Consider the following 22,841-nt stretch of genomic DNA (forward strand, 5'->3'; position numbering starts at 1 on the left):
GATATCAACTGGTGCCAGATCTCACTGTCCCTTAAGAAAGGAAACCTGTTCAAAATGTCTGAACGGAATTCCATAGACCTCAACCTGAAAATAATGGACAAACCTACTACAGAAACTCTTAAAATATCAGTGGAACATATCCTACAGTGTTAAAGCAGTTATACAAACTGTAAAGCTATAACCTGTCTAGAAAAAAAATCTGGTCCATTTACATAGCACTTGAATATAGAAAACCATAGTATTTCATTACTAATCTGAGAATAATAAATAAATTTGCTGTGATATATTTTGCTCCACTTAGAAAATTGGTAATAAATTTAAAAGTGATATTATGTACTGCTTTTTCTCTTTTTAGTAAGACACTAGCTGATTTAGAAGAACAAAAGTACCCTGACTAGAAGAGGATGGAAGGCAAGTTCAGTGTCACTTTTGCTCACCATAGCAGAGGGACCAAAATGACCTACATAAGGATATAAGGTTATAAATAACAATTTTTTTGTAAGTTCATGGAGAAAAGTGTATGCCAACACATTGAAACAATCATTTTCATATGCCGTGAAGTCTCAGAGAAGCTTCTTTCAGATAAGGAGAAAGACAGATGCTTATCTGTCTATGAAACTGGAATATTCAAAATATCCCAAACATTGAAAAAGGAATTAAGTTGATATTTATTCATTTGAACTGTGCTCATACCTACACTTGATTCTAGAGTCCAGTATTTTACAACTCTCTCTGGAGGCTCCATCAGCTGATACAGTGTATTTTCACATTTTCCTTATAAACTAGTGCCTCAGTTTCCCCATTCATCAGATTATTGTTGAAACCAATTCTGCCTTCTTGTATAAAGAACACAGCTGAAAAGGAAAGCTAGGAAGAAAGTCTCCCACAAAAAAAGTGTTCAAATTATGAACCAACTAATATTTTTTTCCAGCATTCATCTACTATTATTACTGAGCAAAATCATCTCTGGAAATTTGTGTCCCAGCTGTGAAGAAAACTTATGTATTCATTCAGATCCTGTATACTTGCCCTATCTCTTCATTGGTAACTATCAACACTAAAATTGAGATATACTTTGTTTTTGGAAAAGTGAAACCTGAATTGCTGCTTTTGACTTCCAACAGGAATCTAAAAGCTATTAGGGGAAAAAAAAGTAGGTTGAAATAAAATAAAGATACTGATCTTTTATTTAGCTCTGTTTTGTTATACTGCTGTCCAGAATAATTAACTTTTCTGTCTTCATGAAATATAGAGCTCTCTAGTGGCATTTGCAAACAACATTTAATTAATCTTCTTTATTAGAGACATTTACAATTACAGCATTATGCTAGTCAATTGAATTTCTATTTAAAAAAAATAAAAACAAAACCAAGAACAAACTACAACCTATTTCCACTGGCAAACTACCAATAAAAAAGTAATATATAACATGAAATTGGCAGGGGAAAAACCAGGCTAAACTAATATATCTTTTTCAGTAAGACAGTACCAGCTCCTGTGCATTAGGAATAAGAAGTAGATGTTACATATGTGGGTTTTAGCAAGGTTTTTGACAATGTTTTTCATAAGGTCCTAGAAGAAAGCTAGGAAGTGTGAGCTAGACAAAATCATGACCAGTTGGCTGAATAATTGACCATAAAAACTGTACTCAACCTGGTAACTACTTTGAGTGTTTGCTAAACTGAAAATGGGTAGTGAGCACAATTTATCAGGCTCCTTTTTGACCTTGTTCCAAAAGCACTGAATGTTGTCACTGAATTACAGTGACAATCTGCATAACGGATAGACAGAGTGCCTATTAGCAGTGCCCGGACTGTGATCCATTCACATCGTATATCACACTGCAGCACATACATCATACACAGAGCTGCGCCAATCAAAGTGACAGCGGGTGTCAAAGGAAGTTTGAGAAACTGGACAAGCTAAAAGAACTGATGAAGTTTAAGTAGGGGAAATGCAAAGTTCTGTGAGCAAGAAGAAACAACCATACAACTGCACAGACTAGAGAAGGACTGGTGACAGAAGCTCTGCAGTAAAAGACATCGGGAGTTCACTGGATCAGAAACTGATTATACTACAATACCACGCTGTTCTGGAAAAGTAGACATCATACTGGGATATATAAAAAGAGACTGATTCTGAAAATTTTGTATTCTTTCTGCTTTGTATCAAGAAGATTCTCAGTTGTAGTAATTAGGTCCAATTTTGATCACTACACTTAAAATCATGTCAATCTTACTTCTTAAGTCATGGTCTGTAGAATTCTGATTATTCTCATTTCTTTCCTTCTCTGTCTCCACTTTTTTTATTATTCAGCTCAAATAAAATTAAAAAAAAAAAAAAGAAAAAAAACCTGGGGGATACAACATAAAAGAAAAACCATATATAACTTTTACATATTTCCACTGTGGGGAGGAAATTTTCAGTAATTAAGTGTTTAACTATTGCATCTATCTGGGATCCTGTAGAGAGAAATATGTGTTCATATTTCACTGTGTAACAGGTTTGAATGCACACAGCAAACAGCTTTTGGGGATATTCTGCACTCAGTGCTATCAGAGCCCTTGTATGACACTTCAGATTGGGTCTGAAAATTCCAGGTGCCATATACATCCCATAGGTGCACAGGCATAGGTCAATCTAATGTCTCCTGGAAACCAGACATACATGAAGTATAAACCCTTTCAAGCAAAGACCAAAATTTTCTGCAAGCATCAGACTAAATGCAAATGTTATCTTCATATGAAAAAAAAATACTTAATCAGACATATGACTGTTGACTGTAAAGACAGTATTTGCATCTCTGCTGTTTCCAAACTGTTTCTATAACATGACATTTTTAAGACTGACTGGTCAAAGACCTGTCAGGAGTGACTTCTAAGGCTTGGAAGTGGACAAGATAATCTTTGACAACTCTTCCTCCCTTACATTCTGCAATTCTATTAAAAAGCTTTGATGCACTAACAAACATTCAGCAACTCTTAAAAAATTATACATTCAAAACAGTTCTTGTATTGTCACTTTATTCTCCAAAGTTAAATAGTATAAATTTTAACAGGTTCCTTTCTTTTAATCACACCAACATTTTTAAAATTTAGGCATAAATTCTAGTACCTGCTACTTAATTAGCAGAACAGAATGGTGTTACAATGGAGTGAAAGGTGGAAGAATTAGAAAACAATTTGTAGAAGTCTTCATGACATTCCTGAGTCCTCGCTCATTTCCAAAGGATATGTATGCAGCAGTGCATGGTCATGATCATCCACATTTTTATTTTATAAAAATTTAACAAGTTTTAGTGATAATTTTAACAAAAATATTTTAATGTTCTATATTGACTATATTTCTGAAATATTAATAACCTGTTGCATGCCAAGTGTTTTAAACCCAAGCATACTCATTGCTTTAACCAACACCAAAACAACTGCTGCACACAGACACGGTTTTAAGAAAGAAAATCTTTTATGCACTGAATGGCACAAAATCTATTTCTAAACACAAAGGAAATTAAAATGAACATTAATCCAATCTTTATGTCTTTTTCTGAGTTAACAAAAGAACTTGATTAATTCAAATCGAATTGCTAATTAAGTACTACTTTGCAATGCATGTGGTGATGCTTAGAAACTGACACGATTATTAGCACAACAATTGCCAGCAGAGCAGAACTGAATTTGGACATGGAGAAAAATGACTGGGTGAAAAACCAGTTAAATTATGTTCTGTTTCTTGGTCCTTCATATAGCTATGATCCTCAAAAATACAAAATACAATCAACTCATACTCATCTCGATGTGGAGTATGAAGGTTTATGTCAGAGATAAAGGTCAGGAAACTGCATCAGCTATTTCAGGTTTGGTCAGGTTCTTTAGTTTAAATTTAGTCATTTACATATAGTTTGAAAACAGCTACACTGCTTCATTTACTATTTTCAGCCAACAAATAGTTGAAGAGCCTCTGCAGGAGAGATAGGCAGACTTCCTAGCATGGGCTGTAGCCAAGCTGCCTGCAAGAGGAATAATCAGAGTATGTTTTCTGTCTGCACCAACCTAGTCCAGTAGCACAGCACCTCGATACCTACAGACCTAGCCTGGGAGGGCCAGTGCTGACCTGCAGCTAAAAATCCTATCTAGATAGAAGATGCGTCACTGTGGTCTATATGCCACAATGCTGGGTTAGGCAAAGACCAGTCCAAGTGTGAAAACAGGAAAATGCAGAGAGCAGCCTTGCTAATGGGCATTCTCATGCATTTGAACACTAGGACAAAGCACTCAGCTAAGGGCAACCTAAATGAACCTGCTCAAACCAAGCACAGTTAATGAATTCTGACTCCCTATTAGCCCCAACTAACATGGAATGGGGAGACACTCCATAGATCAGAAAAAAATGCTGAACCTACTTTTCCCACTAGCTAAGCATCATCCCCATTACTCTGAGTAATTGGGAACTCGATCTGAATACACAGATTTGCATATGTGAATTTTAAAATGAAATGTGTATTCTAGTGACATCATTGATACAAAAATGAAAATAAGTATAAACTCCCAAAGAACACAGAGAGGCACGGAGAAAGAAAGTGACAGAATATATGTGCTTTATGCATAGATCAGAACTACAGAAACTGAGAAAAGGAAGTTGTTGTGGAATGTCTACCATATCTGCCCATTTTTAATATATTCTCAGAGCAGTAGAAGGTACAAATGGCTCATATTTTGTCATATATTTCCAGCTGATGGACTCCAATTATAAAACTTATACTTTCCTCTACCACATTCAAAAGACAGGACTGAACAGAATATTCATCATTCTATATTGTTTTAGGTATATGTATATTTTACATATTTTACATTAAAAAAATGTGGCAATGAGAGAAAAGTTGAAAACCTTTTAGGATATATACAGTAAATGAAACAATAATGGATGATGCCCATGTAATGAAACACATGTTTCCAAAGTAATAAAAGTGACTTATTTTCACTGTTTTCTAAACAGACAAAATCCATTTTTCAAACCTATATACTTCAAAAGGCAATCAAATCATTGTTTGGCTATACATTCATCTCTTCAAAGGAAAATATTAGAAAGACAATTCATTAGCTAGATCAACTACTGTTTTGAGACTTATACTTGCCTTGGAACACAGAAAATTCAAATTTGCTACTGGTCTGTTTGGACCTTATACAAACTACCTTTTTCCTTTCCACCTCTTCCTACCCAGAGCATGAAAATATAGTATTGATCACCTTGAAATGAAAGGTGCAACATGAATTATTAATGTTAATAAGAAAGAATTATTGCCATTATACTTAATTGTTTGGATCTTCTGTAGCACATGTTGTCAGCAACCTTAACCTTTCAGAACTGAACACACAAACTCTATCAAACACCTGCCACTCCTGTATCTGTTTCTGCTCTAACATAAATAGTTTCTGGGGAAAACTAGGAAATATAAGAATTTGTGTGAGGAGCTGATGACGATTCTTTTTAGTGGGATTATTTTCAAGAATGGATTTTATGGTATATTTACCACACAAGGTAACTAACTGACTGACTGCCTTTCAACTGCCTGTTTACCAGCTACCGAACTGTAGTTTTAAACTACTTATAAAACAAATTCCACTCTGGCTCCAAAATATCTCCGTTCTTCAGTTCCATATACAAGGACAGAGAGTACAGTCCTAATTTCAGAAACATTCACAATGTAACACAACTGGGATGAAAAAGGAGGCCGTAAGTACATTTCAGTAGAGAAAGCATATAAGCTAGCTGGCTCCAACAAAACATTGAACTACATGGCAGAAACACCAAATTCTCTGGCACCATGGAAAAATGACAAATTACTTGGGTGTGGACTTGCTGGGGACTTGACTAAGATAAATTAGGCCATCTACATCTCACAGAGCTTTTATTTCAGGAGCAGCTGCTTGAAATTCTTCCAAGCGCTTTTAGTCAGAACATTGCCTTTTTTTTTTCAACAGGCACACTTTTCAGGAATAATTATTCTCCTTATTAGAAACCCTTCAACTTTATAAAGTTTTCCTAAATACCAGGGAGAAAGAAACAACATGGCTCTTTCTGTCTCTAAGCCCTGTAACATGCCTCTGAAATTTGAAAGATCCTAGCCTGATTTATTCTTATTTACAACAATTTGCAACATTAGGACTCATTACTAAGCCATATTCCCCTCCATTTCTTCAGTGTTCTGGATCTTTGTCAGAATCTCTTGTTCTTTTAATATGCATAAAAAAATATCAATTGGAACTAGAACTTCAGTGTTTCCTCCTTGAGAAAACTAGCCATTATTGCCTAAAATACACAGGCAGTTTTGTAGATAGGTGTATTTTCCAAGTATTGATACAAAACAAAACTATTCTAACTTCTGTGTAAAACTATCCATTCTATCATATCTCACAAATATCTGGGTAGGGCATTCTTTTCTCAAAGACACAATAACTGCATCAAAATCCTAAATCTAGCATCTTTACATCTATAGCACATTTTTTTGCAAATTTCATCGCAGTTATGCAAGAGAATGACTATATCAAGATACAAAAGATAATGGCATACAACAAGCTTCCAAATCTGTAGGTTAAGAAAATTTAAATGAAAAACACATGGGAAAAGTTGCTTATAGTATTTTAAGTTACAAATCCCACTCTGTATCTTTCTTTCAAACCAATACTTCTTACATTTAAAAGGCAGTGGTTTGTTACAGTTTGCCGGCAGGTTTTGGCATTCTTTTTTATTGAAAAAAATGGTGCAATATAAATAATTATCTTAGACTGATAGGTAAAAAAACTCCTGAAAAAATATTAACTATTGACACAAGTTACTTATTTTTGGAAGGTGAAGACTAGAATGTTTGGTACCAAGTGTTCTAGAAAACCATTTTCCTACACAGAGGTTCTTTGTATAAGCTACTGAGCCCTACAAAAGGAATCTAAGAGATGCAATATCTGAACAGACAAGAGTGGCTGTGTAAATTATAACTTTAGACTGGAATTATTATAACAATTTTCAAAGGGCAATTTTGCTACACAAAAGCATTGTCCTTGTATTTTTAATGAATTCTCTGAGATTATATATGGCAGATAAACTACCAATGTTTTTCATGAAGGATGCTTAAAACACAGCCTGAAGCAAATGGAAGAACTGTAAGTATTTCTGCAGAACTGTATCAGAGAGTTAGAAAACATGAACAAATACCTTATCAGCACCACTGGTCTGTATTTTGCAATGTGTAATTAAAAATTTTATTCTTGTAGGTTCCATTTTCTAGGTGTCATTGTTTATGAATCATACACAAGATTATCAACTTGTTCCACCCTAATCAAGTGTATATTCTCCTGGTCACAAACCACTCACATAATAATTAAATGTTATCAGGTATTATCAAAAACTTGGAGGTAAGAACCTCCATAACAATGACATTTTCCAACACAGAATGACATTGGGTTTTAAGATACTGTCATTTTTCCTGCATAAGAATGTCCAAAAAAAATTAACGAATACCTTGTTAAAAATAAATTAAAGAGCCTGCATGGAAAATGTTACAGAAGGATGTGTCTTTTAATTTTGATTCATTTTCTGCTTTGTTGCACCTTATTTTCTCAGATATGGCAAATAACAATAACAAAAAGTAAAGCTAATACATGTACTTACTTGTGATAAAATGGGAAGTTGATGGTGATAAGTTACTGCATTTCAATTAGCCTCCATGAAGTACCACTGGGTTTGTCTCCTCTCCCAATCCAGTTTCTTCTCCAGCATGAGATGAGAAGTGGATAAAAACTCCAGATATTTCATCATCACATGAGGCAGAAGTGAGCTGACTTCTACTATGTCTGGACGTGCCTCTCCATCAGGAGTCAAGCAGCTACAGGTAAAACATTCTCTATTTACTTGTTTCTTTTCCACCACTGAATTTCTGCCCTGGCATTTATGGAGTTATGCCAGCCAGCACTGCTCCCTCATCCTGCCTGGGACAGTTTGATGCTGGGCAGCTTTGGTGCTGCCACACCACAGCTCAGCCTCCAGCATCAGCTGGAACAATTATCCTTGACACTGACCCAAACTGAACTGCTACTGGGAACTGTGGCTGTGCACTCCCAGACACACTCTGGGGCCTTCTCCTGGGATGGGAGAGATGGAGTCAGCCTTGGGGGATTGGGTTGGCACTATTTAATGTCTTTATTAATGACCTAGATCATGGGAGAGAGTGCATTTTCCAAAGGTTTGTGAACAATGAATTAATTGCAGGGATACATGGGCAGGGCAGTTGTCAGAGGGACCTGGATCACCTATTCTCAGATCTGATTGCTACCTGCATAATGGGAAGGCATGGCCAGATCCTTCTCAGGGGTGCACAGTGTTAGAGCAAGAGCCAAGAGACATAAGTTAAACCACAGGGAAGTCTGGATAGATGCAAAATTTATTATTATTATTACTATTACTTTTAATCACAAAGGCAGACAAACACTACAGAGGGCCCAGAGAAGTTGTGGAATCTCCATCCTTCAATACAAAACTGGCACAGACAAAACCCTGAGCAGTGAGCAACCAGATCTAATTGTATCTGCATTGAGCAGGATGGACTGGACTCTTCCAGGGGTCCCTTCCAATCTAAAATACTTTAACAGGCCTATGTTAAAGGCACCCTAGGTAGCTGTTTAGTAATGGTAATAATGTATTATTAGGTCTATTTTTAAATCCCCAAAATATTTTCTGCAGTGTATGCAACGTAGGACAGGAAAGCTGCTAGGGACAGTCGTGCATGTACTAAAAAGTGTCTTAAATCTGTTAACTCCAATGAATCTTGTAATTTACTACGATTTACTTGCACAGCACCATTGACCTGCTAACACAAACATATAACCCAATACTCTTCTTCAAAGAAAATGTCATACAATGACTTTTGATTTGTACAGCAGTTCTTTCTAAGTAAAACACAACTGACACGCATAGTAGCACTTTTGAAAATGCTTTACAATGCTTGAACTTCTTGATTTTAATATTTTTGTTTAAATTTGCTTAAATGTGTTGATTAATTTCACTAATTTTCATAACTTTAAAAATATTTTTTACTTTAAATTTTGTATTTATTTTAAAGAGGTGCAAGTTTTCACCCTTAAAAAATACTTTGGCTTAGGGTTTTCTTTTGATTTTTTATTTTAATTCACTGAAACTGGCAAAAGTTCCAAGACCAATGGGAGCTGGAAGAGATTTTTAATAAGTCCTATATCCATTTCCCATGCATCTAAAAATTATTTATGACTAAACACCAAGTAGGTTGATGTTCAACTCTGAAGGAATTTTATGGCTATGATTCCAGAATAGAATCCATAGCCATACTTTCTTTAGAAGCTTAAAGCAATAAAACTATTTTAATTGCCTATTTTAATAACAATACTAAAGAATAGTAATGATAACACTAAATGAAAATTTAGAGCTGCAACAAGAAGCTTTCGATATTTCTTCAAATCATTATCAAGAAATTATTTTTTTACTTCCAATATTCATCTTTGAAACGTGTTCTGTTTTAGTCATTTGAAAATAACATCTTATCTGTTAATGTTTCCTCATCTATATAACTAAAATCTCATTATTACTGCTTTTCTTTAATGTTTTTATTTTTTCTAAATAGCTCACAAAGCATAAGCAAAAACCTAAACATAACAAATCATTTAAGATTTAACCCATAGTATGAGATATTATTAAAATATCTAAAATATTATTAAAAACAATAACCCCCCAAAAATTAACAATAACAGAAAAACTTTATGCCTGTAAAATATGTAGAAAAATTCTTGTGTAATGTTAAGATTTTAATTCATTAAAATTCATTAAAATTCATTTCAAAAACTCTTAAACTTAAATTTAGTTCTATTAGCTTCTGTACTCTCCATTGTTGTCCTTTATCCACAAGGTCTTTAAGTAACAGAAACCTTTCTGTACACTAAAACATACTATAAAAACCTTAGTTTATAACCTTACACAAACCTTTTTTGTTACATGCTTTTTAGAGACAGAATTTAATATCTGAATGAAAAAGTATAAGCATTTTTATACTAAGTGTTTTGGGTTTTTTTCTAAAATGGAAAAATCAAGGGAGCTAACTAAATCTCTAATTCACTCTATACTTTGCCTTACACATTACATTATCTCCAGGAAGATATAAACATAGCTAAGAAATTTGTGATGAGCGAGTGTAGCAAGTACAGGCTCATCTTTTCCTCCATTGCTTTGTTACCTCTGCTGCTGTGCAAACAGAATTCTAAGGTAATGAAAAATATATTTCTATCAGTCAAATAAACAGAAAAAACTATGAACATGATCATACAGTGATCTATAAATAACATATTCTGATAGGGTTATTTCCTTGACCACAGTCTGCATTTGAAAATTACTCAAATTATGGATTTTTATTGGGAAAAAAATGATGTGCAGGAAATTAAGTACAGCACTGATACCTTTAAATGTAAATTTCAGTACTGAATATAAAGGCTATACTGGCTAAATGAATGCCCTGATTATACTGGTATGAGTTTTCCAGTTGCATGCATGCAGCTACATTTTACATGTTATTATTGGTGTAAGGAGATAGCTCTGTTTTTCTTTAAATCCAAAGATATTTCCTATTCAGAGACAAATATTGGCAGTTGCTTAAGTCTGCAAACTGTCACATTATCTCTGCTGGAAGCATACAAAACAAAAACATCTTTAGAGCAGGATGTTGAAATAAAATGAGTAATTACCTCTTAATGGTAAATGAGACATTTTTAGAGTACAGTCCTTCTGGCACAGGTTCATACACAGCCCCTACTATCTGCAAAATAAAAAAAAAATCTACAGTTTGTTGAAGAAAAATACTCCAGTATTTATTTCAGCATCCAGTATGGTAAGTGTTGTCCCTTGAAACTATCTGATGAGCATTACATCACCAGCTCTAACTTGCAGAACAACTTAGATGCAGACTGTCTCTTTCAGTCAGGTATCCACATCAGTGTACTTACTGTAGGTTAAAGTGCTACAATATTGAACATTTACAAGCAATTTTTGCAATTAGAATGGTAAGACAGCAATTCATGCAATGATAAACACTTGTGCTTGTTCACAAGCCACACACATTAGAGCTGAGAGCAGTTTATGTGTCAATAAACTTAAATATAAATTCTCTTGGATCATGACAACACATGCAGAAATAACTGGGAGGTTGATCTGGAAAATGTGGATACCTCAGTTGCCAAGGAGGGCATATTGGTGCTGTAAACTGGTGGGCTCAGAGTGGCCATCTGTTCAAGGATGCATCCTGCAGCCCAGACATCAGCCTTCCCTCCATACAGCTCACCCTTTACAAGTTCAGGACTAGGGAGAAAGCAATGCAAGCCACAAGTGTTTTATTAATTCCCCTAGAAGTAGGCTTATTTTCTTAAAAAAAAACCAACCAAACAAAAAACAAACAAACAAACAAAAACCCCCAACTCACCCAATATTTAGTTACTCACTACAACATAATTACACACACAATTACATTCAAAATGTTGCATATGTGTCATTCACCAGCCAAATTCTTTAAGGGGAAGTACAATTAATAGATTTTCAACTTCTGCTGCACTTTTTCTCACAAGACCAGGGGTTTACATTTTGTTCACTTCTCCTTTCCACTCACATTGTCTTTGGACTTACTGGACATGAACTACAGCATTTAGAACAAGTTTACAATGATAACATTTCAATAAAACAGACTAGAGAACAGATAATATGGCATCTCATCTCATAATTCAGATATCAGAAAGATTGAATACAACTACGCTATTTCGAATGATAATTGATATAGTTTTGCTATTAATGTAAGTAAATGAACTTGACTCATTGTATCATTTTCATCCTCTTAAAACTACTGTAATGCATTCCTTGTGAGGATGTAACATGCACACTCAGCAGGCAGCCAAATGATAATACAAAAAAACATTGTAAAGTTACTTTTAAAGAAAATGGAAGAAGGCAGTAATTTTATTTTGATGCAGTACAAAACAGAATTTATTTCCTTTGTTTAACTTCCTCAGTGCAGTGCTTTTCATGAACCTGGATGATAACAATTTACACTAATAGGTGTGTTCTGTGTTGGAGTTCAAGTCTTAGCAGTAAGTAAAGATCATATCACAGAATGTGTTTGATTCTTTTTTCATTCAGAGATATAGAAAAATACTTGACTTCTTTCATCTGTAAAATTAATTTGAAATCCAACTTGTTTACCTTTTTCCTTCAGCTTAGAATTTGGAGCCACTTTTTCTTTATAATTATAGTACTGATATCTTTGGTAAAATGCCTTATTTTGGTGCTCAGAGGTACTGTGTAAATTCAATTAATGATGCTGGAGGATATCCTGCTGTTATATACAAAATGCAGATTTTGAAAATATATGGGATGATGTCCCTAGACAAAAGATAAGATTAATTACATGAACTTTACCATAGAAAGTGAGAAGAGAGGTCACAGTGCAAGGAAGTGAGAGGGACTGACAGGTCACACTCTCCTGATGAAATTATCAAGCAAGATACAGATTCTTGGGTCAAATCTAATAAGCAATTTTCTTTGAATCTTGCTGCTGCTGTTACATAATTACAGAGTGGGTATTGAATGTTGTTTTAGGACATAACAGTATTTCTGTAATCACACTGTCTGGGACACTAATTCATTAGATGTCTTTGTGAAAATTTCCTTTTTGTGTATTAAAAGTGTCTACTAGCAAACATTAATACTGCGACTTATCATAGAGATGGTGAGCTCAATAAGGCAAAGCCCCTATCTTAGTTAAGTTCTAAGCATGCTCCTAATCAGAAAAAAAATCTGAATTCAATTTTAGTCTTTGTTCTAAGGATAATTTTCATCCACAGAAAGATCAACTTAAAAATGATTATTTTACATTATTAATTTAATTAAAATACCAAACTGAGATTATTCAAGCCAAATTTAAGTAACTATGGAAAAAGCTGTGTAGCAGCCACAGAAAGAATAAGCTGAATACAATTGAGAGAGAAACAGAGGCAACCATGTCCTGGCCTACAGCATCTTGATTCCTGAAGATTTTTCCAGAGAAAAATCTTGCCTGATGTCCAGAGCAAACAGCAGCCCATCAGCTGGTGACATGGAAAAATCATACTATGATTTGGAAATCATAGAAAGAATACAGTGCTGACAGGGTTATAGTTTTAGCATGGTTTCACACAAAAGCACAGTAGCTGAAAGTTAATGAAGTCATTTGTTCTGTTTATTCATGCTGAAAGATTTCTTGTTCTAAATGCTTATCTAATCCCTCTTTTTTTTTAATCAAAATGACTTGTAGCAGAATAGTGTTTGATCTTTTCTTCCAGAACAAATGTCTTAGTCAGAAATCTCAGATATTGAGAACATTAGGATGACCAACACCTTAAAAAATACTGTCTCCTGCTTAAGAAGTACTTTAAATTACTGAAGCAATGTTTATTTAATGTGTCCATGAAACTTTTACAGAAAATATAAATCCCCTACTTATATGATGCTATGCTTTTGTAGCTAATTAGTTCTGTAATTTAGATTTTTATCTAGGATTTTCAAATGTTATTTATTTACTTTTCAAGGGACGTAGTAAAATCCATCACCATGTTCTACAGGCTTGCCTCACCATCTGCTAGTTAGAAATGTGGGTGGGGTACAGTAGCTGATTAGCAAAACAGTTCTGCAGTCAATTTGCACGTTTTGGATCCCCAGTGGCAGGGATGCCAAGCAGAGAAAGTACCCAGTTCTTGTTCCTGTACACTGCCACCCACCAACAGGAGCGTGGTGGGAGTACATTTGGTTTGCCTAATTCAGATGACAAATGTCTATAAACTGTCTCTGCTTGGTCAAGACCAGAAAGAATATGTGGAACCAGTCTTACTCACAAACACTGAGAATATAAGCATTAGTATGACTTTTTTATTATTATTTGTAAAGGCAGTACTCATCCTTTAACTTTTAGCTGAAGATAACTCAATTGACTGAAACCAGATAGCAGTACTAATTAAATTTTTAGCAAACAGATGTCTACATCATAAAATGCATTTAAAACAGAATACAGAAAGGGGAGCCCCTAAGAGATTATGAAGATTTTAATTTCCATTGCTCCAAGGGCTGAGCTTACTGCCACTAAGCAGCAGTGCTGATGCTATTAGCCACAGCTACTAGAAGTGGCAGCATGTAATTCTTGCAGCTAACATATTCAAGATAATAGCTCTAAGATATTTTTCATCTAATAGCTCAAGATAATTTTCATCTAAGTTTGCAAATCACTGTGATTTCCAACTTACATATTCAAGCTGAAAAAGCTTACTCCAGCATCATTACATTAAGTATAAGAGAGTCCTTCACTAAACAAATGTCCATAGCAAATAAAAGACTAAATTCTTTTAAATGAAAGACAGAATTATATCCACAGAATAACCACCCAAATTCTCAGCATCCTTTAACAGAAAATTTTATAATTGTTTCTTAGAAAGGTCAACATACTAGCACTGCTTTTATTCTTAATAATAGAATAATCTGTGACCATGGCCTCAAAATGAGCCACTGCTTAATCCAAATAGCTGGTTTTCCTTCTGAACTCCTTCTCACAAAATTAAGCAGCTATTTTAAATACATGTTTCCCATACTACAGCACATTTATAATTAGGAGGTTTTTTAAAAAAAGAAACAATAATAACCAAATCTTGTCAGTATAGCGCTACTTGCAAAACATCAAACACATTAACACATTTAACCAAATAACATCTACATGGCCTTGGAGATAGTTTTACCATCAAGCTTTCATTTATAATTTTGCTTAGTGATGTTATTTTACCATTGCTTTTCTTTAAGAGCTCTTTTAACAGAGATTTAAACAGACTGTATCCCAGTCTGCTACATTTGCATGACCACACAGCTATATGAAAGATTACTATCCTCACTAGATTAGCTTCTGTCCACATTAGTTATTAGTGGACAGAAGTGCCAAAATTAAAAAAGAAGTCCTAAATTTGGAGAGGAAGGAAAAGAGGAGATGAGGGAATGATGTTTTCAAAACAGCATTAATTTTCTAGAACCTCTAAAGCTTCTAAAGAACATTATCAATACTTTCAGGCTGACTTTACATGGGACACTACCAGTGAAGATTTCCCAAGCTGCACAGAACTTCAAAGAGCCACTCATGACTTATCTTGGTGCAGTGTTCACTGGTGCTTCCAACAGGTGTGGGAACACACTGGTATGTGGCATTCTGCAGTAGGAGGGGCACTTTTAAATGAGACTTGGTTTCAACTGGACAGTTAGGAATTCATGAAAACAGCAGTGATCCTTCAAGACTGACTCACAGAGAAGGTGGTGGTTATAGTGAAAGGAAAACAAAGAATCATCTGCCAGTGCTGAGGATTTTAACAATGACAGTTATTGTCTTTAGTCTTTAACATAACTCCAATTCATTACTTAAACTTTGATGGAGAATTCCAGCAGTAGGTATTAGCTATAAAAACACTCATGCCTAGAAACCATAACTATTTCAGGAAACAATCCAAGCTGAAAATAACTGGAAAGTAGCAAAGAATCCAATATGCTTATCCCATTCTTCTTTATTGGGTTTTTCCCACTGTTGGAGACAGGACAGTAGGAGAGACAGTAGACAAGCTTGCCATACACTGATCAATGGGGGGTTTTTGTTTCCTTTAGTCCCAATGCTAAAAGAGTCTCTGCAGCTTCTATTTACTTCAGGTAAGTCGATATCCTTGTTAAAATAGCAATATAATAATACTCACTTGCAATGGATAGCCTTACTACTTGCTGGCAGGACTCACCAAAGCAAAGCAGAGAAAAGGATTTTCACAGTTTGTACCTATGACTGCCACAATTAAAATGAGTATTATAAAAATGAAACCTGCTGCTCCCTGGCCCAGATAAATGGGGATTTATCCAGTAGTGCCTTGAAAATCTTCAGAGGTAAAGACTACACAACCTCTCATTTCCATATTTGACTGTTACAAGTAAGAAAAAAAATTTGCATATATCAAGTTAGAATCTCTTTCAATTTATGTCTATTTTCTCAGAAAAGATCCAAGACCACGAATTGTGCAGTGCAACAAATGAGAAAATGCTTGTATTTGGACAGCATTTCTAGGTTTTTACTAACCCATTTTACCAAACTACTGCAGGATAATATGTGAGTATTCAGAGACCACTGCAAAAAAACCCCTACATTTACTCTAGAATCAGTTCTCTGAGTCACAGAAAGAGAGAGGAATAATGCAAGGAAAAGGAAAAAAAACAACAAAGAAACACCACCAGCACAATCCCAAAATGAAAAATAGAAAAGCAGTTGCTGCATATCACAATTTTTCTCTGGATAGTTTGCTGCAAGCTACAGATACACATTCATTACCATAGCTTCATAATTACCACTAAAACCAATGGAAGAAGAAACAGGAGCCACAAAACTGACAGTTTGAATAAAGAGGTCCTGTGAATAATGCTGAAAGCTATTTGCATTTCTCACTCACATAAAGAATTCAACACAAGCCTTTTGGGGATAGTCTGTCTATCCCTTGAGTGATGAAGCAGGAACAGGATTTTCAATCACTAGTTAAAATTTTACCTTCACAGCTTTCTATTTTGAAATGGAAAAAGTATGGTCAAGGAAGTCTATAATAATTTATTATGTTGTTGTCTAACTTGCTACCATTTTTCTCCATACAAATTATGTTAAATATTTTTTGGGAAAAAAAATATACATATAATTTCTTATTCACAAAAGACATTTTTGCAGACATCCTAAACTTCTACTGACACTTAGAGAAAAATTCATCACTTATTCATCAGTTCCACCAAGTTTTAAAATGTACAGGGGTAGGGAAGAAATTTACTATCTTCAGATGGCAATTATACATTGTGATAAATCCTCGCGCCACCAGGTGGGGAATGTAATTTTAAAATGGGTGAAGTCAGCAAAGAGAGACCACTTTCATGTGTATAATTGCTCTCTCATCAGTGTAATCTCAACAGTTTCATTTCCTAGTCCAACCATTGCCTGCCTCTGCCCAGAAAACCCTGCTATATTCATATAATTTCTTCTATAGAGAGGCAAAAGCAATCCACAGTCAGTGACAGGCCACTAATAACTGCATAATGCCTGCCTTCTATTTTCACTAATATCTTCAAAAAAACCACCTGGTTTGATGTGGAAGGACGCTTTTCAATGCAAATAGTTGCAAATTTGTGTAGTCTGTCTCAATCTCAAATGTTAATGAACATTGAGAAATATGTAAAAACAAGATCCTAGTAATAAACTAGTGTAAATTTCAGTTACACTGCTGTCGATCAACAATTTAGAAAACTCACTAACTTACTGCTTCCTTTCAACACAATTCACTACCTCTCTGTTTGAAATAATCAAGAAGTTTCACAATTTACTTTCTTGGGTTGCTTATTCTATATTTTTGAAAATAAAGATATAAAGACATCCAGTTAACATTCAGCAACAGATTCATATTTCTTTGAATTTACAAACCTTCAAGCTTTTGTGCATGCCAACTTTTTACAACATTGTTTAGCAATGCCAAACATACTAAATTTGAAAAATAACTTATGGTCCCTAGCACTGTAATAAGACATTGTTCCAGAATACATGAAAAACTGCCACCAACTCACTTCTAATTCACCCTTGCCACATATGAATATAAATCAAATGACATTTTTAAAGGTTTATTCTATTGTTGTTTAATCATATTGCATCGTTAAACAAAACCAAACAAACAAACACCTTCTTCATACCTAAACCATGAAATACCCAAGGCAAAAGCATGTTCAGAGCACAAGGTCCTCTTCCCAATTCCTAAGTGCAAAGAGGCACTTGTAACTACTTTTTTCCTCCATCAAAAATTTAGACCACATATGAAACTGTGAAGATCACAACAGCCTCGTGTGGGGTAAGTTGTTTAGGCTGTATATTCAAAAGATACTGAAAGCCAAGATGGTGTTTTGCTTCTGCTGTTTCCAGTTACTCTCTTCCACCAGGGTCTGCTCTCCTGTGCCAGCACAAGTACTTCTACAGCTGCTTTACACATCAAAGACCTAAAATATTTTTAAGCCAGCTCAGTTCTCTAATCTAGTTGAACATTATATGTTTACCTAAATGCTTGTGTTTGCCCTGGAATATGGCTGGTTTAGGTTGGGTGGTTGTTGTCACAATTGGATTTTTTTGCCTTGAATCATTTCATTGACACAGTTTATATCACAGCCTCAGAAACAACTGGTACTGGCAGAAGTTTGGGAGGTTTTTTCCTGCAGAAGAGAGATACTAAGTAGAACTGCCAAAGAGTCAGCTTTAGAAATATAAAATCAGCTTTCACTGAAACACAGCTTTCAGTTTTACCCTTAGCTCATAATGCTGAACTGAAACTCTCTTTTACCTTTACTAAGAAAAATTAAGTCAATCAAAATATAAACATACAAGAAAATGGATAAAAAACTTCAGCATATCTATTACCAGTTCCTCTTTCTGGGCATAAAGCCTAGATAAAAAGCTGGTGAAAGGAACAGAAGAATATTATTGTCAGGACTTGTTTTCATACTCAGAAGACTAGCAAGTTATATTCAACTACTACACATTCTCCCATCTTTGAACTCTGTACCTTTTCTGCAAGAGTGTACATCTCTGGCAGACAGACCTGGTTTTTTGTGGCAACTTTACACTTTCACTGTTTTTACACATCTGAACTTCTAGTGCTAGAGAAAACAAATGCTAAATATCAGCCCTTTCTGAATTTCATAGAGCAATGCAGCTCATTACCCAAGTGTCTTCTTAAAACTATCTTTAAAACCAAAGGATATATTTCACATATATTTCCTGATTATGTTTCCAAGGGATATCCATTTCTAAATGTTCCCATGTCTGAATACACAGAAAACAACACCCTCCAACAACTCCCAGGTATGGCAATTGCTTACTTGCTAGGACACCACTTGCTAGGACACATTGACTTAAGTATCAATAGCAGGTAGAACAAGAAAAGAATTCTCATTATGTAAAATGTCATAGGTTGAAAGCATGAGAGACATCAATATGGCAACTTTCTGAATATGTGGCTATGCCAGAAACAGTGTTGCTAATCCAATCTATGTTTAATTTGGCATTGTGGAACAACAAATTCAACAAAAAACCCACAAAGACAAAACAAAGAAAATAAAACACAACCCTCCCCCCCCCAAAAAAAAAAAACCAAACACAAAACCAAACATGATAGAATCTGCTTTACACTCTGTAAACTAAAGTCTCTACAACTGTGAACATTCTCACTGATTTCTACATATATGTGTATGTGCATGTCCTTGTGTGTCTCAGTATATATATGCATATATATGTACATGCACATATGTGTGTATGCATATATACACAGTACTACTGCTCAAAGATGTATTTTGGATCTCTATAATTTTCCAGACAGAATGTTTCATTTCAGAAATGAAGAGGCTTGGGAGCACTTAAAGAGTACAGTACTATTGAGCTAAATTGGCTATAAAAATTGGGAGAACTCTTAACATAATCCAAAGGCCCATGTCTCAACATTTAGGTATCTATTACAAGTAGATCACAAATATCAGAGTTTCATGGGCTGTGATGTGCATTTACCCTCAACTTAAGCACTTCTATACACTTATTAAAAAGTTACACAATGTGCTGGTTTGGGCTGATGTAGATTTAACTTTCTTCACAGTGGCTGGAATGGGGCTGTGTTTTGGGTTTGTGCTGAACACAGTCACGGTAAATAGGGAAATGTGTTTGTTACTGCTGAGCAGGGCTTACACACAGCCAAGGCCCCTTCTGCTTTTTGTACTGCCATGCTGGAAAGGAAATTGGGAGTGCATGGGAGGCTGGAAAGAGACAGAATGGGACAGGTGACCCAAAGTGACCAAAGGGATATTCCAGACTATATGACATCATTCTTTGTATATACAGGAGGAGGAATGGGGGACATTTGGAATGACAACAGTTGTCTGCCCAAATAACTGTTACATGTGATGGGGCCCTGCTCTCCTGGGGATGGCTGAACACCTGCCTGCCCATGGGAAGCAGTGAAATCCTTGCTTCGCTTTGCTTGCATGCACAGCTTTTGCTTTCCCTATTAAACTGCCTTTATTTCAACCCATGAGTTTTTCAGCTTTCACGCTCCTGATTCTCTCCCCAGTCCAACTGGTGGCTGCATGGGCTTGCTTGATGGCCAGGGGTTAAATCATGACACAAATCTATTGGCAATGTGTTTTACCCTTCATCAGGATAGGGTGCATAGGCATATTGGGAAAATGTCCCATAAAGATACAATTCTGTTTGAATTTGGCCTTCTCCTCTATATACTGTATCTGTTGATATGGAGAAAAAACTTGCTGGGAGTCAGTGTGGAAAAATACTATTCTCTCTAGGCCTTCATTTAAAAAAAAAAATTGTGTCAAGGACAATTTTAAAAGCCTTGCAGCCTCTATTTGAAAAGTTCATGTTTACATCAAGCCAATTCTTTCTTCAGTTGTATTACTGTTACTAAAGAATGTCACAAAGTACCACCTTTCACACTGGGATAAAAATACACTTATCTAATTAAACTTAAAATGTGCACAGCTGTTTCAACATTTTTTTGCTTCTGAATTTTCAAGAGTATTATATGCATCTTTGACTAAGTTATAAGAAGAAATCACAGTACCATTAATTTGTAATTTATTGTTCCAGTATTACATACAGAACTGCTGGGAGGCTTAAAACAGAAAAACACATTAAAGTTGTAATTTATATCTGTTATTCCTTCAGACACATCATGGAACAAGATGAAGTATAAAACAACACGAGGAACTATAAGCTGCATTCTGAAACTTAAAAAAACCAAAATTTCCTTTTGATATGATTTGTTATTTATATTATCAAAACTAAGCATCACTGCATGGTCCACCCATGGGATGTTATACCATTTTTTACAAAAATACCTATCAAATTGTCAAGCTGTCAGTTTTAAAAGAAATGCTATAGACAAACTGTAAGCTGTGGCAAATGCTATCCATACATATAAAAACCTGAACCACTCATATTCTATAAAGGTACTCCTAACATGCATCTGCAGATTCTTCTAAGAAGAGTTTCCTTCCAACTAGAGATGTTTTTTAGTGAATTAATATCCCAATTTCCTGTAAAATATTTCAGGAATTGCCATAAGTTTGTAACTGTATAGCAGTGCAAGAAATTTTTTTTTTTCCCTTTTATCTATGGAACAGAAATCTGAACAGTTAAAAAATGGTAAAGGATTTTGCTTTTTGAGATACGTGCCTTTTGGAATAAACTTCATTCAGTGCTTTTATCATGCTTAAAAGCTGGATAACCAAGCTTATCAAGAAACTGCATGAATATTTACATTTCTGAGGGAGACATGGAAAAGTATCTGCAAAAAGACGACACAAGCAATAGCAAATCCTATTCTACAACACTCTAAAATAAACCAAGATCTTTGATAACTGATTTCAAAGAAGGCATCAATTTCACCTAACTTTAAACTCCTCTAAGAGATTTATACTAAGATCCCTCTGTAGCAAATGAAGAGAGATACACACATCAGTTGGTTGATTCATCTCATCAACTAAACATAACTGTTTAGGGTAGATGGGATGAAATTATCAGAATGCCCATTTTTTTCCATTACTTTCAGTAATCTAGCTTGACTTGAGTAAGGTGCCCAGCTTTTAAATTGCTGCATATAAGCAAGATGAATCCCAGCCACATAGAGACTTGTTTCTGACAGTAACTTGTGTCTCACAGTAAGGTATGAATTAGATGACTTTGCAAGTATTTGGATTTGCTGGAAACTAACACATAATATAATTAACTAATAACAACTCTTCTGTCTAGCAATCACATTCAGTATGGTTTAAATGGAAAAATAAAAACAACCCGGGAAAAAAAGCAGACAGATGAAAATTTTACCTAATAAGATGGGGACTTCATTGTTTTCTTTTGCATAGAATTTAAAATTCTCCAATCTAAATAAAAACTGGATCTGTGGATCCAGATGCCCCCAACAACCATGACAAAAGTCAATAGATTAAATAAACACAGAGGCTTATAACACAATAATCTATATATATTTTATTGTATTTTTTATTAAAATGTATTGCTTCCTACCTCACTTACTGAAAAAGTAAGGTTACATCAACTGGGAAAGTAAGGTTACATGGGAAACTGAGCAAAGACTAAAGAGAAGGAAGAGATTTGAGACATCACCTCATTCTGTTCAGCCCACTACCAAACCCCAGCAATGGGCATCCTTGAGTAATAGATCAGAAGCAAAATAAGACAAGACATCCAAATGGAACTGTCACATGATCCTCCAATGAGAAAAACATTTAATTCCACAGCTTTCTTCTCCAAATTCTCTCTAAAAATCCTTTTCAGGATAAACTAAAGCTTTTATAAATTCTCCTTGAGATAGGAAGTAGAAAGAGAATCAACATACACATTAATTTGTAAATAATAATCAACAAAACCTACCCACAAATTACATTTACATATCCTCTTCTCCCAATTTAATAACTTGGCACATTGCTCTCCATAAAAATACACAGACTAGTTGTCTGCAAGTGGGATCACATAGTTAGTAACACTGTACTATCTCTCTAGTCATAAAATCATTTACCCCTGCTTGTGTAGATTAAATTGTGGAGAACCTAGAGAGATACTGGGCAGTAACCCAGGAAAACAGCTTTCTTCAGCAGAATAAATAGCAAATGCAGACATATGAGTCTGTCTGAAACCATGCGGTATTTAAATT

At 34.9% G+C, this 22,841-nt stretch overlaps 1 protein-coding gene across 1 annotated transcript in view; it reads right to left on the reverse strand.

The window, feature by feature from the left end:
• The window catches only part of NEK10 (NIMA related kinase 10), an 82,338-nt gene that overhangs the window by 25,325 nt on the left and 34,172 nt on the right, over positions 1–22,841 (reverse strand). The window contains 6 exon segments of the mRNA XM_071429910.1: positions 7,663–7,876; positions 10,755–10,825; positions 11,235–11,364; positions 11,652–11,680; positions 20,839–20,898; positions 22,761–22,776. Of these exon segments, the coding sequence (XP_071286011.1) occupies positions 7,663–7,876; positions 10,755–10,825; positions 11,235–11,364; positions 11,652–11,680; positions 20,839–20,898; positions 22,761–22,776 (520 nt within the window).

This window comes from Agelaius tricolor, unplaced genomic scaffold (genome assembly GCF_023055355.1).
Source record: "Agelaius tricolor isolate 1412-34295 unplaced genomic scaffold, bAgeTri1.0.p SCAF_6, whole genome shotgun sequence".
NCBI classification, from domain to species: domain Eukaryota; kingdom Metazoa; phylum Chordata; class Aves; order Passeriformes; family Icteridae; genus Agelaius; species Agelaius tricolor.